General features: G+C 36.6%; 1 protein-coding gene across 3 annotated transcripts in view; it reads right to left on the reverse strand.

Annotated features, from left to right (window-relative positions):
• Window positions 1-24,685, reverse strand: part of TBC1D19 (TBC1 domain family member 19) — a 146,269-nt gene that overhangs the window by 93,879 nt on the left and 27,705 nt on the right. For 2 of the 3 annotated variants that reach the window (XM_030314072.1, XM_030314073.1), the window contains 5 exons: window positions 20,538-20,613; window positions 8,526-8,600; window positions 7,221-7,284; window positions 5,988-6,034; window positions 1,358-1,468 (listed from right to left, as the gene is read on the reverse strand). In XM_030314072.1, coding sequence (XP_030169932.1) covers window positions 1,358-1,468; window positions 5,988-6,034; window positions 7,221-7,284; window positions 8,526-8,600; window positions 20,538-20,613 — 373 coding nt within the window. Of the gene's footprint in view, window positions 1-1,357; window positions 1,469-5,987; window positions 6,035-7,220; window positions 7,285-7,600; window positions 7,680-8,525; window positions 8,601-20,537; window positions 20,614-24,685 lie in introns of those variants that run through there. The other variant, XM_030314076.1, reaches the window with a different exon arrangement.

Consider the following 24,685-nt stretch of genomic DNA (forward strand, 5'->3'; position numbering starts at 1 on the left):
CTACTGATAAAGCCTAACATCAAGCCAGTTAGTGAAAGAAAAATGTCTGTAAGATCCAACTCCAGCATAATAAAGCAAAACAAAACAAGGAAGATGTACAGCTGAGTGATTATTGACATGCCTCTCACCCGCACCTCCCACCTCTTAGAGAGACGCAGTAGGGCTTGACCTTCCTCCATGTTTAAGCCATGTACCACTCTCCCCTCAGTTCTCCAACCTGACACGCTCACAGAGCTACACATTGTTTGATAGTTTCATCAAAGGCGGTATTTAAATTTCTGTGCTCCTTATTGTTTTGGGTGATTAACAAAAGAAGGAGGGAGAATTTCGTATTCTTTCTTTTAATGTTTATTTATTTTGAGACAGAGAGAGAGAAAGAGAGAACATGAACACACACACACACACACACACACACACACACACACACACGAGGGGGCAAGGGGCAGAGAGAGTCAGAGACAGAATCCCAAGCAGGATCCACACTGTCCGTGCAGAGCTTGGGCTGGGACAGGGAGGGGGGCTCAATCTCACAAACCGTGAGATCAAGACCTGAGCTGAAATCAAGAATCAGATGCTCAACTGAGCCACCCAGGTGCCCCAGGAGTGATAATTTCTTAGCTCCATTCAGGAATTCTCCCCACCTTTCTATAATTGCTCTATTTTAAAACTAACTTCCTCACCAAAATGTGACAGTTTCCAGAGCAAAGACCGTCTCTAACTCATCTTCCTTTTCCTTTATCTCCTTCAGTGCCTCATTTTGATAAGCTTAATACAGGTTGGTTGAATTAAATAAAATGTACATTCTTTAAATATTCTTAATAAAATTCACAACTTATTTCAATCAGTTTTTTTTAAGTTTAATAGTTTATTTTTGAGAGAGAGAGAGAGCAAGAGCGAGAGCGAGAGCGAGAGAGAGAGAGAGAGAGAGAATCCTAAGCAGGCTTTGTGCAGGCAGCACGGAGCCCAATGTGGGACTCAAACTCATGAACCATGAGATCATGACCTGAGCCAAAATCAAGAATCAGACACCTAACCGACTGAGCCACCCAGGTGACCCTCAATCAATTTTACTGTCATATATCATGTACCTAAATCCCAACAAGCTGTCTTATAAATCTTTGTTTTTGATTAAAATGAGGAAAAAGCAAAAGCATTTATAAGTGCATGAAAACTCATCTTTAGTCCTACTAGCAAAGTAACTCACTCTCTATATAACATATTTACAATAAAAAAGAAGCTTTTCACTTCATTATTTAATGAGCAGACAGCCCTATTGTTTTAGATATTTGCAGCACTAAAATGTTTCTCTAATGGTTGTCTTCTAAAATATGCAATATTTTGAAATGCTGATACTTACCAATTCAGGGATGTCTTTTACTTTCAGAGGAACTTGGATTAAACCCAAATGAGTCCTGAAACTAAGAGAATCACCATTTTCATAATTTGGGTTGCGAAGATTAATTAACACCTTTAAAAACAAATCCAACAGAATTGGTTAGTTTCTTTATAGGATGTTTACACCTATAAAATTGGCAGTGATATTCTTGGTGTATCACCACAAAATTAAAAACCATTTGGGGCTATGTATGTACTTTAATTACATTCTAAAAAACTATAAAATTATATTGAAATGTTAAAATATCATAAACATGCCTTAAATTTAATATTCTGATGATCTACCATATAAAAGTCTAAAAGAATTTAGTTAGAATGAAAAACATTTTGATGGTAATAAAAAATCAAAACTGCTTGAATATTTAACAAGGGAAGGTGACAGAAAGATCAAAATTGCTTGATTGTAATATTTGCCAGAAAAAATTTCAGAATCAACTCTAGCCCTTTGAAAAAACAGATATTGACAAGGTTTTTAGAAAAATAGTAGAATAATATTGCAGAGTATCGCCTCTAAATCAAACCCACAAGGAAAAAAAAAAATTCAGAAGCCAAACTAACAATTTATATACTTTTCAAAATTAGGCAGGTCAAAAAAGTCTTAGATATTTACATATCCTTTATGTAGGAATTGCACTTCTATAAGTACAATTAAGCACAAATAATTCTATAAGTACAAATAATTAAGATGTTTGCAAAGACAGTGCAGAAAGAATGTTAATGAAGTACTATTTATTACAGAAAAATGTGAAACAACTTAAACATTCCAGTAGAGGGTATTACTTAAATGAATTGTGGTTAATTCATATAATAAAATATAATGTAATTTGCCTCTATTAACACAGGTAATATATATAATAACATGAAAAAATATTCACAATATATGAAGTTAAAAAATGTGTAGTAACGTAATGTTTATTGCTGTGTGACGGCATTAAAGGTAATTTTTTAAAAGTTTTCTCCTTATGTATATTTTCTTATTTTTCCAACAATAACATACATTTCGGGGAAAGAATAATTATAATAAAAAATATTTTTAAATTGAAACTCTTGAGAAAAAAAAATCAAGCATCCAGTACAATGGCATGCACAGAGCTAGAGAGTATTATGTTAAGCGAAGTAAGTCAGTCAAAGAAACACAAATACCATGTGATTTCACTCGTCTGTGGAATTTGGGAAACAAAACAAAGGAGCAAAGGAAAAGAAGAAGAGAGAGGCAAGTCAAGAAACAGACTCTTAACTACAGAGAACAAACTGATGGTTACCAGAGGGGAGGCGGGTGGGGACATGACGTAAATAGGTAGGTGATGGGGTTAAGGAGTGCACTTGTCATAAGCACTGAGTGCTGTATGGAAGTGCTGCTCTCTATTTTACATACCTGAAACTAATATTATACTGTGTGTTAATTAACTGAATTTTTAAAAAAAACTTAAAAAAAATAAAAAGAATACAGCAAAGGAGATTATGGTGACAGAAACACTATCACATCTGAGGAAGGAATTAATAAGCTGATAACTAATCACTGATAAAATGGAATGTGTTAAAATGCCAAAACAGTTTCCCAAAACTGCAAGCACTAAATTAAGGCTAAAAATGTCAACAGTATTTGTTAAAAAAATAAATAAATACAAATATAGCAAAGAATCAACAGCGCTAAATGCAGACTAATAGGGAACAATGCAATTTTAGCCTAATAACACAAATCATGTATCATACTGCACAGAAACCTCACACACGTAGGATAGGAAAGGGAAACTATGAATACATGGGTAATAGAAAAGAGAAAATATTAGAAATGCAGAAGCTATACAGATATAATTATAGAAAATATTCTTTAGTTAAAGACGAATTTCAGCATAAATAATAAAAGGATCAATTCATCAACAGTCCTGAAAGAAACAGAACGTTATGACCATTAAGGAGAAAACAGTTAAAGATAATCATACAAAAATTACATGAAATTTCAGCCCTGAAGTGCTAGAAAAGGGAAGAGTTTGGGAGAAATCTTTAACAAGCTAAGAGAAAGAATGCCATCACCATAAAGGCAGTTTCTGACCAAACTAACTTCTCTTTAGAACTAAAAGAAGACAGTTGACTCTTGAACAACACAAGTTTGAACTTCAACTCAAATGCAGACTTTTAACAGTACAGTACTGTAAATGTATTTTCTTTTCCTTATGGCTTTCTTAATATTTTCTTCTCTCTAGCACACTTATTGTAAGAATACAGTATATAATGCATATTAACATACAAAATATGTGTTCGCTGTGTTATCAGTAAGACTTCCAGTCAACAGTAGTACTTAGCTACTTAAGTTTGGGGGGAGTCAAAAGGTATATGTGGATTTTTGACCATGCAGGGGGTCAGAGCCCTCATGTTGTTCAAGCATCAACTGTATATTTTATGCTGGCAAACTAGCTTCAAAGACAACAGTTCAGAAAAGACATAAAAGTAAAATGTGAAAAACTCATTCATTCATTTACTCGTTCATTCAGCACCTATTTGTTGAGCAGCTATATGCTAAGCACCGTTCTATCTGTTGGAGATAGAGCAATTAACCTGCAGCTGGTTTGTGGTAGCTCCGTGCTTATCCCCAGGGACACCTGGATGTCTGGTGGTGACCGTTGGCCAAGATGGGATGAAATACACGAACTAGTCATTTATAATGTGCTACTTAATGTCCCGGGGAGGCAGTCCATATCAGTTTCACATGGCTTATTGAAAATGCACAGATTGCTAGCTTCTCCTGATTTACCAGTGGGGATATAAAAGACCCCTGGGAAACCTTCCTTGCGCCTTGACTCCCAAGACCAGTGTATCTCACTTGTATCTTAGCGGTTCCTACTCCAAAGACAAAGCTCATCCTCTGCAACTGAGAAAGAACCCTGGGAGCTGAGCCTAGAAGTTTGGATCTCTTCGTATTTGCATGTGCTTTCTTTCTCTTGCTGAAAGAATGCCTTCTGTGGCTGCATCCTGTGAAGTCTTGTGAGTCTTCAATTATTGGACTCTGTAACTGTTGCAATAGTGTACAAAACAGAATGAGAAGCTCCTGCCCTTGTGAATCTTACTTTTTTTTTTTAATTTTTTTTTAACGTTTATTTATTTTTGAGACAGAGAGAGACAGAGCATGAATGGGGGAGGGCCAGACAGAGAGGGAGACACAGAATCCGAAGCAGGCTCCAGGCTCTGAGCTGTCAACACAGAGCCCGACACAGGGCTGAACTCACAGAGCGCGAGATCATGACCTGAGCCGAAGTTGGATGCTTAACCAACTGAGCCACCCAGGCGCCCCGTGAATCTTACTTTTAATAGAAGAAGGCAGGCAATAAGGAAAACAGAAAAAGAATATGTTATATAATGATAAATGCTATAAAGAAAAACAAAGTAGGAAAAGGATAAAAGGAGTTCCAAGCAGGGAGCCGCGGGGGAAGGCTTTGCTGAGAAAGTGACATTTAAACAAAGACATAAGGAGTGAAGGAACGTGCAGACAAGTATCTGGGGAAAAAGTACTGTAAGCAGAGAAGAGGAGCAGAGGCCCTCAGATGGCAGGAAGCCAGGGGGAAGCATGGAGGCTAAAGTAAATGGAGTATAACAAATCAGGAGAAAGTAATAGGAGATGAACTCAGAGAAGTAATGGGGTATCAGATCAAATAGCATGTTTTGCACCACTGTCATGACTTTGGCTTTTAAGTAGAATGAGATGGGAAGCTGCCGGATACCAGAGATGGCTTATTTGGAATGGTACTGCAATGGCTTCCTCTGGAAACTGCACTGAGAACAAATTCTAGGTGGGCAAGGGTAGAGCAGGAAGACATTAGGAGGATGGAGGTAGGAGTGGTTGAATTCCGGATACATGTTGAAGGTAAAGTGACAGGATTTGCTGATTACGTGTAAGGTACAAGAGAAAGAGTAGAATCAAAGGTGAGTCCGTTAAAATAATTAGTGAGCGCTAACCTACTTTATTTTCGATATGCTTTCTCAAACTTAATTAAGCTCATCATCTTTATTAACAGACCTGTTCCTTCTCCTGCATTCTCTATCCCAAGGACGTAGTACCTCTCTGCCCAGTTACCCAATCTAGACACTTAAAGATCTTCCTTATCTTTTCTTTTTCTCATACTCCCCACATCTAATCAGTTCCCAAACCCTCCTAAAAATCTCTTGCAAATCTGTTGAATTCTATCTAGTTACAACACTGTTCTTTAGTTCAGACCTTTTTCGTGTCTTGTCTAAACTACCAGAACAGGGAAGGACTAAAAAGGGAAAAGATTCACTGAGCATCTATAGGTGCTAGGCAGCAGGGAAAAGATTCACTGAGCATCTATAGGTGCTAGGCAGCAGGCTACCTGATTTACAAGCTACCTGATTTACAGTTAGTATTTTTTAATCAAAATCTTCCTAATTGATTTACTTGCCTCTAATCTTTCCACATTCCAGTGTATTTTCCAAAAACAATTTTCAAGCACAAATCTGATCGTGTCATTCTACGGTTCTAGGGCTTTGTCCTTGGTGATTCCTCTGCCTGGAGACATCCTCATATCATTTCTTCCACTTTATTCCCATTAATATACCTATATTGATCCAATACAACCTACCTCCAGAAAATCCTTGGGTGCATAAACAGGTCTGAAAAGGCTTAAATCTGGAATTAAGATAGATTGGAACAACATTTCAGTTAATATAAGAATCCTTATTAATAACAACGTTAATGATTCTTTCACATGTGGCCGTGGAGTTGGATTAATTCAGACATTTGCAGAGTATCAATAATTTGTCATACATTGTGTTAAGTACTGGGAACACAAAAATGAAAGGGCAATCTCTTCCCTTGACGGCCTAAATGACCTACTCTAGAAGAAATTAAATGTCTCCCCTCATAAATTTATAATAAATTTATAACTGAATCGAAAACACAATGTCAGTATACCAAAGTTCTATATGAGAATTCTCAAAGTGCCTAGAATACAAATAATACATTCTTAGCGAATTCCTCTAGTTGTATTAAACTGTTCTCCCTTTTGAATTTCCATAATACACTGCTTTCTCTATTACAGTACTTATTTCTTGCCTGGTTCCCCATGCTTATTTTTAAAGAGGAGTGGTGAGGGATTATGTACATGTCTACCAATACAATTCTATACATCTATTGATCACAGTAAATGAGACATAGCTGTCACCCATTATATGTTTATAAAATTGACTCTATTTTAACCATTAAAATGAGCCAAAATAAATTCTTAAAAACATTTTAGAAGTCTCAAAACTTTTTACCACTTAACCTATTTTTAACATCTCAATGTTATTAAAGCTTGAAAAATATTTAGCTTAATTATGAATCTAAGAAATCCACTGAATGATTTAATCTATTCTTTTATAAAAATGTTTTCAAATGCTGTTTTAAAAAGGATAATTGACTTGAATATTCTCAAAATATTATAAAACACTGGTGAAAGTTAGGAATTAAAAAAAAATTTTTTTAATGTTTATTTGAGAGAGAGAGAGAGAAAGAAACAGACAGAATCCCAAGCAGGCCCCATGCTGTCAGCACAGAGCCTGATGCGGCTCTTGAACTCACGAACTGTGAGATTATGGCCTGAGCCAAAATCAAGAGTTGGACGCTTAACCAACTGAGCCACCCAGGTGCCCCCAAAGATAGGGATTTTTAAACTGCACGGTAGAAGTTTAAGCAAACAAAGTAGATGACAGTAATTAGTGGGGAAGGAAAATGGCTATCTTTCCAAAAGAATTGCTAATATTGTTGCTTTGGATCCACAATTAAGAAGGCAATCTTTCCTACTACCACATTTTGAAAAAGGTTGTTCATATACCTGGTTCATCAGTTCCCATTTCATTCCATTTATTGAGAAGTTCTTTCTGTTCTCCAACTGGCCTCTAAAAAAGGTAATTTTAAAAGTGGTTTCATTTTGTGAAGCTTAGCAATGCAGCTGAAAAATAAGAATCAATAACTTATCTAAAAGGTTGAATAAGCTACCATAACATAAGAAAAAAATCACTTCACCACACATGGTGAACTTTTTTTGGAATTATTCTTAAACTTTTGTTATTTAACTATGATATTATATCTAGTCTCAATGGCTCAGTTAGAATATGGTGCTAAAGAGTCCAAGAAAAGAAGAGAAATGATCTCTATAGGCCAGTAAATTTCATAAAGAAAAACTGCTCCTTAGCCACATACTACATCTCTTACCCCATCCAGCAACCTCAGAAATGCATCGCAAGGGGGACTGGCCAAGAGAGTATGACTGTGGGTCAGTAGCATCATCTTCCTACATGAAAGACAGTATATTACACAATACTACATATTTAGGCAGTTTTCCATAGAAATTTATCCTTTTTTAAAATACCATCCTTCTGGTGCCTTCCGTGACTTGTCCTTGGAGATTATCTAAAGTTCATCCACTATATCCTGTCTACTAGCAAGGAATAAAGAGCAGGTAGGGAAAATAAAGTGAAGAGAAACTTCTTCTCTCCTACTCGTGAGCAGCCAAAAAGAATCCAGAGCATTCCTCGAGTGGCTTTTCTCTCCCTTTTTATCTTCCCCCTCAAAGCCCACGGTGACAGACAAATGTTGAGAATTTGATCTTTTAGATCTAATGATACTACTATTAGAACTAAATAGTTCTGCAGAGAGATGACCAATCATCCTTCCATTTCCTATGTTAACACTGAAAGATGGTACCATATTGGCTATTATAAGAGGATAACGTGCCTAAACTCCATCTCGTATTCAAAACATATGGCTATTGTGCTGATTAGCCAAAAATAAGGAGACCAAAGGTAATTAAAAATTTTCAAGTGCATTTATAACATGTATAACCTTTACAGCCAAATCTCTAAATAATCTATACGTAGATTATATATTGTATTTTTATTTATTCTCAAGATATGTTCATTACAAAAAGTACTACAGCCTATATAATAGAAATCTATATACAATACATCCACGTAATTGGCCTTTTACAGATTTTTGTTTCAAAACAAACTGATATACTGTTTAAAGAGAGATAAATCTGCCTAACAATTACAACTTCGTGGTACTTCTAGCACTCGATTCACAATAAAATATTTAAATATTAAAAGTACCTTTTGAAAAAAAATAAAAATAAAAGTACCTTTCGTGCCAATGGGATACTCAGTTCAGTGCACATACTATTTAAACTCTTCAAAATTCTTTTTTCCCAACTTCCCTGAAATACAGAGAACAACTCATTATTGTTTCTGGTTAACAATACCAAAACTAATTTTTAAAAAATTAAAGATATTATGAGTTATATAGAAATGGTAAGGTTGGTTGAGATTGGTTATCTTCATTCATTAGTTCACTCAACAAATGTTAATTACTGCCTACTATGTGCCAGATACTATCCTTAGTGCTGTGAATTAAACCATGAAAAGAAAGTCTCAGTTCTCACGGAACTGACTTTCTAGAGGAAGATGCAAATGAGGACAGATCAAAAAAAAAAAAAAAGGAGAAGAGGAAGAAATCACATAGGGTGATAAACACTTTAAGAAAAAATAGCAGATAATAAAAAGGTAAATTACATTTAAGTATTTTGTAAACGTTTGATACTCAGAAATCCCATTAATAACCTAGTGAAAATAAAACTTTATAGAAATTATTATACTGTAATTTTTCCTAACATGACATTTCAGTCCTAAATACTTCAGCATGAATGTTCTAATAAGAACCTTCTCCTACATCAACACAATACCACCATCACACCTAAGAAAATTAGCAATAATATTTCATATCACATAATATTCAGCCCACATTCAAACTTTTCCAGTTGTCCCCAAAATATCTTTTATAGTTTTTTAAAATCCAGAATCCATTAAAAATGTATGCATCACATTACATTTGGTTGTTATGTCTCTTTCCATGTAGCTGAATCTAGAGTCTCTTTGTCCTTTTCTTTTTCATGATATTGACTTTTTTGAGGACTCCAGGCCAGTTATCTTTTAGAATGTGTCACGATATGGATTTGTCTTACTGGTTTTTTCACAGTAAGATCTATCCCCTAGATCTCTTGTAAACTTGAAAAAAGGAGTTCTTTTTAATAGTCAGTCATGAATTGATTATCCACATATACCATATTTTAGTAAATCCTTCTTTTTAACACCAAGGTAAAATGCCAATATTTTTTGGTCTTTTTACTAAAATATGCCTTTAGGCTACTTCTAACTCACTGAAAGCAAAATAAAATAATACCTAAGCTCCAAAATTTAGACCAAGAGAGGAGAAAAGAAGAGAACTATATATTACATTATTGATAATGTACAGTTACAGCCCATCCAGTCAATACAAGTAGAATAATAATAATAATAGCTCCTTTATGTGGTTGTTATAAAGATTAAAGATGTAAAGTGCTTGGAACAGTGACCTAATAATGATAATAATCATTCAATAATTGATAGCTTTACTATAGCTTTCATTGTTCATAGTTCCCTCTTTAACACACATATTTAAATACATTACCCTCTTTACCTGGAATATACTCTCCATGCTCTACTCCCAACCCCAACATACTTACTCCTACTTTATCTGAATACACCTTATTCACCTTTCAGACCTTCACCTCTATTAAGCCTTCTGTTCCTGGTCGCTCACCCCAGATGGTATCAGGTGCCTGTGCTTATAGTCTCTCTTGGCCCCTTCCTTCACCCATCACAGCACATAGTCACACTTTGTCTAGCACATAATAGATGCTAGATGATTACACAGATTTCTACTCTAAGTAATATTGAAAGCGTTTAAAAAATTTTTGATACGATGGCCTAAGCAATGAATGAACAAAAAAGCATTCATCTATAGGAGAAATACAGGGCTGTGTGAAGTGTATAAGCCTTAGTCTACTAAATATATAGAAATAGATTTTTAGGAATAAAAGAATACTCTTCATAAATTCTATTAAATACTCACAAAACTAACCCCATTTACTGGCTTCTTTTCTTTCTTTCTTTCTTTCTTTCTTTCTTTCTTTCTTTCTTTCTTTCTTTCTTTCTTTCTTTTTTACTGTGAGTATTTCTCTTAGATTCAAGACTTAAAATACATTTGAGAAACTTATTCACGATCAAACATTAATTATAGCAACATAACCTACTTCTACCTCCAACATCCTTATCCTCAATTTATCTGAATAAATGTTACTGAACTTTCAAGTCTCAGGTTGAAATACTATTTTCTCTAATAAGCCTTCTGTCACTTGCTTCCCCCACTCCAGACTGTGGGGGAAGGAGGTATAAGAAAGCTTATTTAAAAAAAAAATAAAAGCAATTTTAATTCAATCATTATATAAAAATAAAATCTGCATGAAGATTAAAAATCCAATCCCTGGATTTGTATAATTTACCTTAATATATAAAGAACCAAATTGCTACTATTGAATTATGATTCCAAATACTCTCATTTTCAACCACACATAAAAAGGGCTCTTGAACTGATTAAAAGACAATAATTCTTGGAAATAAAAACAAAAAGTTGGGGTTCCTGGGTGGCTTAGTCAGTTAAGCATTCAACTTCATTTTGGCTCGGGTCATGACCTCACGCTCTGTGGGTTCCAGCCCCATGCCGGGCTTCATGCTGACAGTCTGGAGCCTGCTTCGAATTCTCTCTCTCTCCCTCTTTCTCTGCCTCTCCCCTGCTCGCTCACTCTGTCTCTCTCAAAAATAAACATTTAAAAATATTTATTTTGGTAAAAACATCTCATTCAGGTATTTTCTATAAAGTACAATTTTTAAATGATTAATCATAGTTCTCCTAAATGGATATCCCAGGCTACCAAATATTTCAATTCACCAACTTGAAATTGAATGTAATTCAATTAGATGTAACTAGAGATGTAATAGAAAGAGAAAATAGTTACCAAAAAAAAGTTACACAGAAAAGAGATCAGACGTTAGAAAGCATTCTGAAAGAGTTTGGAAAAAGAGCTACAAAATTTACATACATTGCTTTATTAATCCTGTGAGATATGTATTATGAATGAGGAAACTTTCAAAAAGAACACATAAAAGTAGAATGAAAAAGAGTGTTAAGAATTGAAGCAATATTGAGCAGATCTTTATTCAATTATCATTTCTATGTGCTCTATAATTGAAGCAGGAACTTAGAAATCATCCAGAAGAGAAGAGAATGACTAAAAATTGAGAAAGGGAAAGAGGAAAAGAATATTAAATTCAGAAAAATTGGACTTTTGTGGCTAGAACAGGGGGACATGAGGTGTTATACCCGAAAATTCAACTAGTGAAAAGATATTGATTCAACATTTACCGAGCACCTATTAAACACATGCCAGTAAAAATGAATCAAACAGCATCCCTGTCCCTAAGAACCACATCACTTTTGTGCTGGGGGTGGGGAAGAGAAGACAGATACACAAGTAACATGAGATAGGTTCAAAAAGTTCACGAGGGCTATTATCAGCCCATATGCCATACGTACAGAAAGCACTTAAAAGAATAAGCAAGGGAACAGGAAGCTGAGTGTGTCAAAACTTCTAGCTGTCAATGGAGCACATACCACTTCCTTTAAAAGTCTAAAAACATTGAAGGAAAAGTAACTCCAGTGGTTCGCTACGTCTTCCCCATTCCCCGTTCCATATTGATGACACAATGACAAGGATAGCAGGGCTTTTCCAAGGTACCCCTTGCAAGAACTTCAGTCAGATGGTCAGAGAAGTTATCTCCATAGAAATCCCAAGTAGTCAGAGAAGTCGTTTCTATAGACATCAGAAAGGGGAATAGAATTTCCTGACAATGAGGGGAAATCCAAAGTGAAGCAAGTGGCTGCTCGCAAGCTGGGTCACCCTGTGGGTTCCCTGCAGAACTTGAATCTTATTTCAGGGTATTCATTCATTCGTTTACTCGCTGCCTCACTAACTGACATGTACTGAGTGCTTTCTACGTGTCAAGCACAGGACTATGATCGGTGAGTAAATGTTATAAGGAGCCTATGATCGCTTAATACAAGAAACAGACTTTCCAACAAGTAGAAAGGCTTAACCAAGATGACTTAAGTTAGTGAAATTGTGAGTTCCTTGTCTTCAGAAGTACTCGAGCAAAAGGAAATGAACTCCAGAGGTTGGATGAGATAAACCTGAAGGGTCCACTTCAACTCCAGTTTTATAGATACTAAACTTTTCGCAGGCTCTGTCTGTAGAGGTGACTAAATACTCCCTAAGTCTCAAAAATAAGTGCTCAAAAAAATCATAGTTACTCCTGTGCTATTATGTAAATAAAAATGTCAACATATCTTCAGCACACACAGAAAAAGAAGTAAAAGTGGCAAATGAACTATTGAGAAATGACAGTGCACTAATACAAGATACAAAGAAAATAATGGTTTCTACCCAAAGACTCACAAAATAAAGCTTTAAAATGTTATTTAAAAGGAAAATGAATGCCCTTTTACATTTAAAATGTTTAATAGGAAGACATTACCTTTTACCCAAACTCATATCCTCTCCAAATGAAATTACTGTTGCCTTCAAATCAGTTTCCCTAATAATTGGAATCTATGGTATTAAGTCAAAGGACTTCAAGAGTTTTATAAATAAATTAATTTCTAAACCATGAGAGGCAAAAAATTTACACAAGAATCAAAACTGTATTGAAATCTCTAACTGGGTATTACTGATTGCCTTGCTACTTTTTTATAACAATGAACGTAAATAAGAAGTCTTTAAAAGCCATCTAATGTAGCATGTAAAAAACTATGAAATTATAAAATTAAAAAATTATTTCCTTCACTCTGAAAAAATAAAGCAAAATAGTTATAACCCAGCTTTCTAATGGAAGAAGATTTTAGTAATTCTCTGATTATAAAAGTAACACATTTATTCAAGATAATTTGAAAAAAAAACAATATGTAAAGAATAGAATAATAAATAAGCATCCATAAATTTTCATCAGCCAAAAATAACTACTATTAATATTTTGTTCTCTTCTTTCATTTTTTTCTATGCATGTATGTGTACGATTGAGAGATTTAATTAGTGGAATTATATTGTTTTATATTTTGCTTTATCCCCTTAAGATAATATCATATACTTTCCTATTTCATTACATTCTTTTAAAAATAACATTGTTGATGCCTGTAGAACATTGTCTTTTGGAGATACCCTGCTGTATATGCAAACCCTATTGTTATTTAGATTCTTTTAAATTTTTTTAATATCATCACGAACATAAGTTTCTGTGTTTCCCTGATTCTTCCCTTGAGATAAGATCCTAGATGTTAGAAGTGGAATTAGTAGGAAAGGGGTGTACATATTTTTAAGAGGGAACATTTTCTATTTTTTGTATTCAATTCATTCATCATTAAAAAATATATTTCTACTGAGCATCTGCCATGAGGCAGGCACTATGCCAGATGTTGAGAATACAGTAGTGAAAAGAGAGACCCTGATCCTGCTTCCCAGAGACTGCAGAATCTAGATGATAATCAGACAACCCAAGTACTATGGTAGGAAGTATAGAGTGCCTCCTGTATGGAGGAATAGAGACACAGAAAAAGTACCTGGGAATCTGAGATCTCAGGCGTAGAAAGCCTTCTTAAAGAAAGGATCATGTCACCTGACACCTGTGAATGTGCCAGAAATACGTGAGATTTGTGGGGAGGCAGTTTTACACAGAAGCAATGGCATGTGCAACAGTTCTCCTGGAGGAACAACTGAAGGAGGTCAAGTATGATTAAAGAGAGAAGGCAGATGTGTGTGGAAGCGGGCAGGGGACTGGCAGGATGGTGAGGAACAGTGTGAGGAGGCGAGAGGTAAGACTCGAATGGTAAAAAGAAGCAAGATCGTTGACAGTCTTGTAAACAAAAATAAGGAGTTGCGGTTGTATCCTAAAAGTCTGGGAAGTTTTAAGAAATGGAGTGACAATACAGAAGGCAGAAAGACTAATTAGGAAGAGGATGAGAATTGAAGTCACACAAAACAAACAAAATTCTCTTTTTTGTTTAGGTTCCTGGATTGACAGAGAACTGGGTAAATTCAACCAATAGCACATCTTGAGTTTGAGCATTTCTGGACTGGATAGAGAAATACGCTGAATATCATCAGGTAGTACAGATTCTAGAGCCAGACTATCCAGGTTGAAATCCCAACTTTTCCACCTACTAGTTTTGTGAAATTGGACCTATGTAAGATCATAAGAGTAACATACCTTATAGGCTTGTCATATTAAATGAGTAAATAGTTGTAAAGCACTAGAATGGTACCTGGCACATAATTAGAGCGCTGTGTGCTCACTAGTATTATTTCATAAAAAAAAAATTCATAATTTAATCACCCATTGTGTATCAGTTTCTTCAAATATTCCTTTCTCTAAAAGGTGTGGCAAAAGAGTTCCCAAATTATTTTACATGGAAATAGGGTTCTATGGTCACATAAATTTGAACAACACTGGATTAAATAAAATTAAACAGTTTCTTTACTGCAGAACATCCCTGAGCCTTAGCATCCCAAAATAAATTGTATGCAACAAAATTAAGGAAGCATTAAATTAAAACGCAAAGACTAAAATAAACACCCACGAGTTCATAGTGACATAAATAAATAACATAGTGATATAAATAAATAAATAAACAAATTTATTATAAATAACTCCCCAGTTCTCTTTCTGCATGGAAGAGAGGGAGAACTCTTCCATGCAGAAACACTCCAAATAATTTCTGTAGAGATTCCCAGCTCAGCGAGGTGGGATATAACTGTCTCTCCTTATGTGTGAACCATAAATAGTGACTTCCTTCCAAAGAGTAGAGCACACAAGGGTGTCGGGGGTGAAGAGTGACTCTACAGTGGGGCAACCTCAGAAACACTACCTAAGCCAGGCAATCAAGGTCAACATCAACAGTGGTAAACCATGTGGACAGTATATACCCTGATATGATGCAATGAGTATAAATGGCACTTTCTGTCTGTGGTCTTCCTCCCAAAAACCCACAGCCCCAGTCTAATTATGAGAACGACATTAGACGAGTTCCAACAGAGGGATAATCTACAAAATACCTGACTAGTACTTTTCAAAACTGTCAAGGTCATCAAAAACAAGGGAAGTCTGAGAAACTGTCATAGCCAAGAGGAGCCTAAGGAGACATGACAACCAAATGTAATGTAGTGTCCTGGTTGGGATCCTGGAACAGAAAAAGGACATCAGGTTAAAACTAAGGAAATAAAGTATGAACTTTAGCGAATAATAACGTACTGATATTGGTTCACTAATTGTAACAAACGTACCACACTAACTTAAGATGTTAATAAGAGGGGAGACTAGGTGTGGAATCTATGGGAATGCTATAATATATTCTCAATCCTTCTGTACATCTAAAACCCTTGTAAAAAAAAATCGTAAACTGTGATTCTAGGAATGAAAAGTACAGCGTGGGGAACACAGTCAATGGTACCGTAATAGCCCTGGATGATGGCAGCTCCCTTGTGGTGAACGTGGCATAATGTATACAGTTGTCAAATCACCATGTGGTACACCTGAAAGTGCGCTGTGTGTCAACTACGCCTCAATAAAAAATAAAAATATATGACACGAATTTTCAAACAAACAAACAGTAATTCACCAAGAGGAAGGCAGTGTGGGCCTCAATTTCCAAACTTATTTGTCCATGGAACCCTTTTTTGTAGAGCATCTCTCAGAGCTAGTATTCAGCAGAAAATACTCTGGGAAATGCTGATGCGGTGTAAGAAGCCTGTTTCCCTCATCAGCCCAGAAAATTGAACACCAATCTAGCCTGCCAAAAACTGCAGAGAGTTGATTTACATCTCAACTCTGAAGACACAATCAAGAGCTAAGTGAAGTTCAAATAACTCATGAAACTTTACTGGGGGGGGGGGGGGATCACATTTTTTTCCTGGCTCTAGTTCCAAAATATTTTCTGCCAACCTGTTTTACTGAATAAAAGCAGAAGGAAACACTCACTGGATTTTATTTTAAGTTCTTTTGATTATAAAGAGCAAAGAACAACTTAATAAAGAATCCCCTATGTCCAGGTCTTCTCTAGTGCTTCTACAGAACGTCTTAGCCATCTCCCCCATAGCATACAGCACTTTCAGTGATTAAACCATGAGTTACCCATAGGTGGAATCTTTATCTAATTTATTTCTGAATCTCCAGATCACATGGTAGACTGTCTTCTAGCAGGCATTCAGTAAATATCTTTTTTTTAATATGAAACTTATTGTCAAATTGGTTTCCATACAACATCCAGTGCTCATCCCAACAGGTGCCCTCCTCAGTACCCATCACCCACCCTCCCCTCCCTCCCACCCCCCATCAACCCTCAGTTTGTTCTCAGTTTTTAAGAGTCTCTTATAGTTTGGCTCCCTCCCTCTCTAACCTTTTTTTTTTCCCTTCCCCTCCCCCATGGTCTTCTGTTAAGTAAATATCTTTTAATTGAATATCACAATAATTGCTAGAAGAGACGGCAAGTGCCTTTACTATTAATCTGACACAAACTTTCTGAGTTCTTACTACATAAAGGTCAGTATGCTAGATATAATGGGTCTACAAAAATGTTTTAAAATCGTTACTGCTTTCAAGAGGCTTATAACTAAAGTAAAAAAGATGTGTACAGAAATTGCTATCACAGAGTGCGATTTGTAATAAGAACCATAAAACGACAGCATGCTAAAAGACAGTGTGCTTCCAAAAGAGGGAGAGATCCTTTTCAACAGGGCTGATAACTACAGCAGAGAAGAGATGTCATCTGAGCTGACCCTCACAAAATAGATGGATTTTCCTAATGCTAAGCAGGCAGAAAGAGCTTTCCAGGACAAGAAAACAAAATAAGAAAAGTTTTCTTTTCTTTTCTAAAAGATGCAAGAGGGAAACTCAAAATGATTCCCCTGGAAGGGCGCAAAGGACAGTTATAGGATGGCAGAGATTGATAAAGTGAAAGGGAAAGTTAGGGACAAACTAAAAATTCCTAAATGTTGCGCTTTGGGGTAGGAACTTGTTGGGCAATTGGTAGTCACTGAAGATTTGTGAAAAGGCAGTGGCATGTATTATAAGGTTTCATCTGCTTGTAGCTGAAGTTAATTGTGTTAAGAGTACATATGAAGATGGGGAAAGAGATAAGTTGAAAATCAGGAGGTGTCAGTATAAGACAAGGATGTGAATTAAAGTCTGAAACAAAGTTAGCACTCAATAAAAGATAGCCATCCTCCTCTTCATCACCACTGTGATCACTATGGTAATGGCCTTAATAATAAAAAGGAAGAGAAAGCTGTAAGACCACGGGAAGAAATAATTTATAGAACTTAGTGACTATTTGGATACGGAAAATAGCAAAGATATTTCAAGTCTAAATTACTATAAGTAATGATGAAACTAACTGAAATAGGAAGGTCAGGACGAGATGCTCATTTTAGGAATAATGCCATAGACTCAGTTTTAAACATGTTGAGTTTGATTTCACAGAAGACACGTACAGTAGATAGTTGATCGTAGAGGATTGGAGGCAAAAAAGATGTGGCAGCAAAGAGGGAAGCTGTGGAAACCTGAATGTGATGACCTGAATGTTCTTAATGAAATAAGTGGCGTGTGTTAAAAATGAGTGAGAGGGAGGTAGAATCAGGGGCTACACAAGCATGGAAAACTCTGGGAAAACCTCACTGGAAAGCAGATAATGAATGACGAATCGTAAAAGGATTGACAGGCAGCAAAATGAATCCACTGAAAGATGAATGGATTTAGACTGAATTCACGGTAAACATAAAACTCATGTGAGTTTCCTCCCAAGTATGCCACAGTTTGGGAAAAGACAGTAGATGGCAGAGGTAGCCTTAGGCTAAGGATTGGAATGGCAGGCAGAACAGAAGTCTATGGGGCAAGAGATTGCGAGGTGCAAGGGAGCACACTGATGGGAAGGTAGTTACGCCATCCGGACTAAGTAGCCTTCGTGCGAAAAGGAGAGAACTTCCAAAAGATCAGGGAGCTTAAGAACTAGATGACTCAAGGAGACAGGAACAAATACAAGGGGATAGGTAGGCGGACACTAACCTGTAGAGGAGGTATTTAGCGTGACCACAGTTAAAGAATCAGTTATTTCAACAAACACTTCTTGAGCGTTCCATGGGCTATGCATTGGGCTAGACGTTGCGGATAAAAAAACACAGTCCCTGCTCTTAAAGAAGGAATAATGTAGTGCAGGGATTGAGAAACTTTTCTGTAAAAGGGCAAACAGTAAATATTTTAGACTTTGCAAGTCATAAGGTCTCTATGCAACTACTAAACTCTCGACATTGTAGTGCGAAAGCACCCGCTGACAATAAGTAAACAAAGGAACAAGGCTTCCAATACGACGTATTTTATTAATTCCTATCATTTTCATGGGCCACAGATATCATTATTCGTCTGGTTTTTCAGCCAGGTGAAAATGTAAAAGAATATTCTTAGCTTGCCAGCTGTATAAAGACAGGTGGCAGGGCAGATTTGGCCCTTGGACTATAGTGCGTCAACCCGAGTTGGTGGGTAAGTATGGAAAAAAAAAGAGGAGAGTAGTAGGCATGTGTGTATATACATGTACATATATAACACATACACTTACCGTTCATATGTGTTCTCAGCAACCAGCGGTAGGCTTGAAACATCGACCTATTATTTCCCTCTCTACCTCTTTCCAGTCACGATGGGTAAACAACTTTAGTGTTATGTTCCCTATACCTAATATGCTAAAACTGATACTTTCTCTACACCTTTGAGAAATTTTCAAACTTCACCAAAAAAATATTTAAACCCAACCCTTTTATTTATTTTTTTTTTTTGAGTTTACGTCTTTACAACAAAAGATCAAACAATTCTTTCATACATGAATCATTTTAATGATTATGTTTTAAGACATATTTGGGGCGCCTGGGTGGCGCAGTCGGTTAAGCGTCCGACTTCAGCCAGGTCACGATCTCGCGGTCCGTGAGTTCGAGCCCCGCGTCGGGCTCTGGGCTGATGGCTCAGAGCCTGGAGCCTGTTTCCGATTCTGTGTCTCCCTCTCTCTCTGCCCCTCCCCCATTCATGCTCTGTCTCTCTCTGTCCCAAAAATAAAAATAAACGTTGAAAAAAAAAAAAATTTAAAAAGACATATTGATAATACTGTCTGATTGCTAGACCTAAATGCACTACCTAGAGATAGAAACATATGGCATATTTCCTCAAATATCTCTATGATTTTTGTTTACGTTGCTTCCTTTCACCAGCTAATTTTGAAGGTTTTTAAAGTGAAAATAAAAATGTTTGAATAATAAAAAGCTGCCTAACATGCACTGCTTGGAATGTGATAACTCAAAGCAGCAGGATATGTCTCAGGGGTAGCAGAAGGAGCCGCGATGATAATTGCTGGAGCTGGATGATGGGTTTATGGGAGTTCTTTGGGGTATATTTGAAATTTGCCATGATAATTTCTGACACTGTGATTGAGAGAGGTCAACTCTGTGGTGTCCATTAAGCCCCTTGGCGGCGGCAGCGACAGAGTCGTACCCGGTACCGCAAGGAAGCCTCGTAGAGGCAGGTGCACCAGGCCGTGCTGAGGCGGACAGTCGAGCGTCAGGGGCATGTGACAGGACTTACCAACCTCCTGTTTAAACAGTTCCTTACAGCTTTTCTGTTTACGTCATTTTACTTTATTTTTTAAAGTGAATTGTAGTTGTTTCAGCCTACTTTAGATAGCAGGTTCATTTGAGTTCTGTGACAGAACACAGCATGTAGCAGCCCGCTGTGAGGACAAACGTGTTTCCGATACAGTATCAGTATCGCTGGCTTCCACGGCCAAAATTTTAAGGGAAGAGTGAGTCAGGTCATTCCCATCTCATTCTTTTAATATCTCAGAGCATCAGGAATAAATTGCCACATAATACTTTTATCACGTTGAAAATTTCAGGCCAGTACGGTACATGATTTTTTCCTTCTTCTACACATTTTCAGGATTACTGCAGCTAAACAGGTGTGATCCTCGGTCACTGAAAGTAAAAAGGAAGAGCGTGCAAACACTGTGCTGGAGGGTTCTTACCCAGGCTTCCATGTAATGAAGGACATACACTCCTGATACCAACAGGCACTTTTCACTCTGCGTTATGTAACTTGGCATGGCAAAATAAAGTGAAAAATGAACAACAGCCAACCTGTGCTTTCCTCATGTATACCAAAGGTTCTTTGAGATGTTCAGGAGGTGCAGCAGGATGGCTAGGTAAAGGAAACCTAGGGACAAAAAGAGGCAGCTAAATATTATACGTTATCTGGATAAGTAATTAATTCTCTTCATTAGAAATTACTCACCTCTGTAGTCCACGTCATATATGAAACAGAATACCTGTTAGCAAACCTGTGTGTTTTCAGAAGGTATAACAACATAATAAAGCTTTAAGTCTTATCCTACTAGCGTGGTAACTTCAGATTAGCAATTTAATTGCTCGTTAAAAGTTGAATTGCACAATAATCTGAATTCATAAATTGGGGGAATTTTAAAATTACTTAGCTTAGCTAAAATTCTGTCGTTGTGCAGCTCACATTTAGTTATATGCAGAGATGAAGGTTGACAGGTAAGAACAAAGCACGGAAACTTGGGCATCACTCTTGACTCTTGTCTCTTCCTGTCCCTGAAATCCCTCTAAATCCTTCTCATCCTTTTTCATCCCACTGACACTGTTTTAGACAACCAACATCTCCTGCCTGTATTCAGCCAACAGGTTCTTAAGCAGTCTCCCCTGCTTCCACACTATGTTCAGCCTATTAGCCAATTTGCCTGGCTGTATAGCCACAAGCAATGTCTTCCTTATTCACCAATGATTCTATTTCCAGTGTCTAGCATGACGCCTGGCACATACTGGATAACCAGTACATTGCTTAGTGAATATAAAACGCAGGCACGATCATGTCACCACTCTGCTTGAAATTCTAAAATGACACCCAAATGCTCTTAGGATCCTGCCTAAAAAGCCTTGAAGCAGCAGCACATCCCCACCCACATATCTAGAATCGTCCTTTACCATGTCCCTCGCCCTGTACCACCCAGCCATAAACTTTGTTCCTCCAATGTGCCACACTTTCCCAATTCTGAATCTCTGAGCCCGTTGCTCCCTTCTAAAGCACTTTTCTTCTCTACTCCTTCCCCTGACTTACTCTACCTTAGCTTTTGATTTCAATCTGAATATTGCTTCCTTCGGTAAGCCATCATGACATCCCCGACCTGAGTTAAGTGCCTACCCCATTTGTCTGGCCCATCACAGCACTTCTTGGACTATGTACTATCCATACTATACTATACTATAATTGTGCTCTAATTGCCTTCTTAAACCGTGTGTGCCTCAGAGATGTGAGCTCCAGGAATGCAAAGGCTATCCAGCTTGTTCACTATCCTCAATTCCTAGCTCAGTGCATAACACATAGCAAGTACATTTAAAACAACATTCAAAAGAAGGCAAAGAAGAACGGTGATTAGGACATTTTGGGAATGCTCTGGTCTACTGCCTGAGGACTCTTCCAACAAATGCCATGAATATCTATAAAGACTTACTCTATCTTGTGGTCTAGTGTGAGAAACCCATTATCTAAAATCTTCCCATTTTTGGTCCACTACTGCTCAACATTCATACCTCTCCAAGGTATGGTGGACATTTGCATATATCTACCATAACAGTAGACTGTGGGATGTTTTTATAATGTATATTTATATAGAAAGACTTTAAAAAGGATTATTTACTTCTTTAATTTATATTCCTTAAAAGAAAGTGATAGGTCACCTAATTCTTAATAAACTGTTCTACACAGAGTACAATGAAAACTAAGGGAAAAAAAGGTACATGTTCCATGTAAAGACTGTCTTAGTTAAATCTTTTTAGGGGCGCCTGGGAGGCTTGGTCGGTTAAGCGTCCGACTTCGGCTCAGGTCATGATCTCACGGTCTGTGAGTTCGAGCCCCGCGTCGGGCTCTGTGCTGACAGCTCAGAGCCTGGAGCCTTTTCAGATTCTGTGTCTCCCTCTCTCTCTGCCCCTCCCCTGTTCATGCTCTGTCTCTCTCTGTCTCAAAAATAAATAAACGTTAAAAAAAATTAAAAAAAAAATCTTTTTAGTAAGTTTAGGATTATTAACTATACTGAGTTTCTTCAATTCAACAAATATTTATCACGTGTTAGCATTGGCAGGTGGCGTAATAACTACCTGTTGACTCAAAATCATTTATTTGATGCTCTAGAAGGTACTAAAAGAAATATAAAATTCAATTCTTGTCTTATAACATTTTTAATCCAGGTGAGAGATAAAATATAAACGTATGTGAGATGCAGTAAAACACATGTGCTTTGGAATCAGACAGCTGGAGGTTACGACCTAGTACTACCATTTACTAGCCATACGATCTTCAGTAAATTATTTAAGTAGTTTAAGCCTCCGTTTTCTCTTCTGTAAAATGGTTACAATAATAAATTCCACAATCATAGGGTTGTTGTGAAGATTACATTACACAAGGCAATGAATTTAAAGTGCTTAGCACAGTGCTTGCATAAAATACTCCTTCGATCAATGTGAACTATCTATTAAATATTAACACAACAATAATTAAATAAAGTAGTCAGTCTTAAGTGGGAAGAACTAACCTCGGCTAGAATTACAAGCTTCAGGTAAATAACAGAATACAGAAATTTTTCTCTCTCTTTTAAACAAGAGTCAGACAAAAATCTTGGGCGTGTTTACCAAAATAGGTAAAAGGAAGTGAACAATTTTCAGGTATCATCTGTATAGCTCATGTGTCTACACCTTTATTAGGTAAGAGGGCATCTTTTTTTCTACTCTGATTATTTAACCTAGTAAATTCTTCTACTTTATTTTTTGTTTTCTTTACTTGTCCATCTAATGGTTTCTGTCAATGAAAAATGCAGCACAGTATACCAAGTCCTCTTTATTCTTCTGACTTATGTTAGCAAAAACACTTCCCCACTCTGGATGTGTCTTCCCTGTGAAAAGAGCTCCCTTACTGTAATATTCTTAGATTCTCCCCAGGGCTTTTTCTCGCTTGCCACAGAAGAGGTTTAGTGCCTTATCCGACTTTTAAATTTTGGAATAATAAACGGAACATGCTCACTGATGCTATTTAACTGGAAGGTTAAGTCTAGTTAATTCTGGAGTTCAGTTAAAGGACCCATTTTGCTCTTGCACTAAGCTACCACCTTTTATCTGGTCTTTATCAGTAATAAAAGTATGATTTTGATATCCTATTGGGCTTGTTTCTCAATTTCTTTAGAACCCAGGTGAGCAAAAAAGGTAGTACTACTTACTCCTTCAAAAATCTCAACAGATTATACAAAAATACTTAATGTCTATTGTTAGGATACCAAAATAAGACAGTGAATGAAACTCTGTCCCTGCCATCAAGTAAACAGGCACTCACTGGTCAGACCACCATCTTAAGGAATGCATTACACTACAAAAATTGCAATCGTCAGTCAAATCTCCTCAGATAAAAATTCACTGTTTGGAATTACACACAACCGGATGCTTTTATTCCACCAGTACTGGACACACAGACCCACACAGTTATACACTATGTCACAGTCAAATACATAAATCATCATGTTCACATTTAAGCAACCTGTGGCATCTCTAAACTTATTGTAAATTTAAAACCTTATTTGTCATGATAAACATCTATTCCTTGGAGGAATGCTATCAGGGGTATCATTACGGTCAACTTCAATTGACAGATAGCACTTATACATGATGTTTTTTAAGAATTCGTAAGCCAACTGGGAAAATGGCGATAAGCAGAGAAGCAAATACTGATTTTTAAAATGTGTGTCTAAGCACAGATCCACAGGCCTTCTTCTGAGTCCCTTTAGAAACAGTTCTGATAAACTGGATTATCTTATTTCCTAGTTAACAGCAGATTAGAAAGGGCAAGCTGGAAACAAAAGTGTTAGAAACTAGAAAATGCTAGAGACACAGGCACATTGAACAGCAGTTTAAAAAAAAGAGAGCAGACATAAGAACTCCATTAGACTATAAACTCCATGAGGGTAGGAATTGATTTCTTGTTCTATACTATATTCCCAGTGCCTAGCATAGTGCTAGCCTATGGTAGGTAATAAATAACAGATGAATAATGCAGTATTGAATAAACTACAAAAGCTAACACTCTAGATCTATATTCTTTGTAGTAAGAAATAGTTTTACACACCACAACAGATTCTGAAGACAAATCCAGATTAACAAAAAACACTGATTTTCTTAAGAATGACACCAGTTTTGAAAAAAAAAAAAGTTAACTATATTTAGAATGG

The sequence above is a fragment of the Lynx canadensis genome, chromosome B1, assembly GCF_007474595.2.
Source record: "Lynx canadensis isolate LIC74 chromosome B1, mLynCan4.pri.v2, whole genome shotgun sequence".
Taxonomy (NCBI): Eukaryota; Metazoa; Chordata; class Mammalia; order Carnivora; family Felidae; genus Lynx; species Lynx canadensis.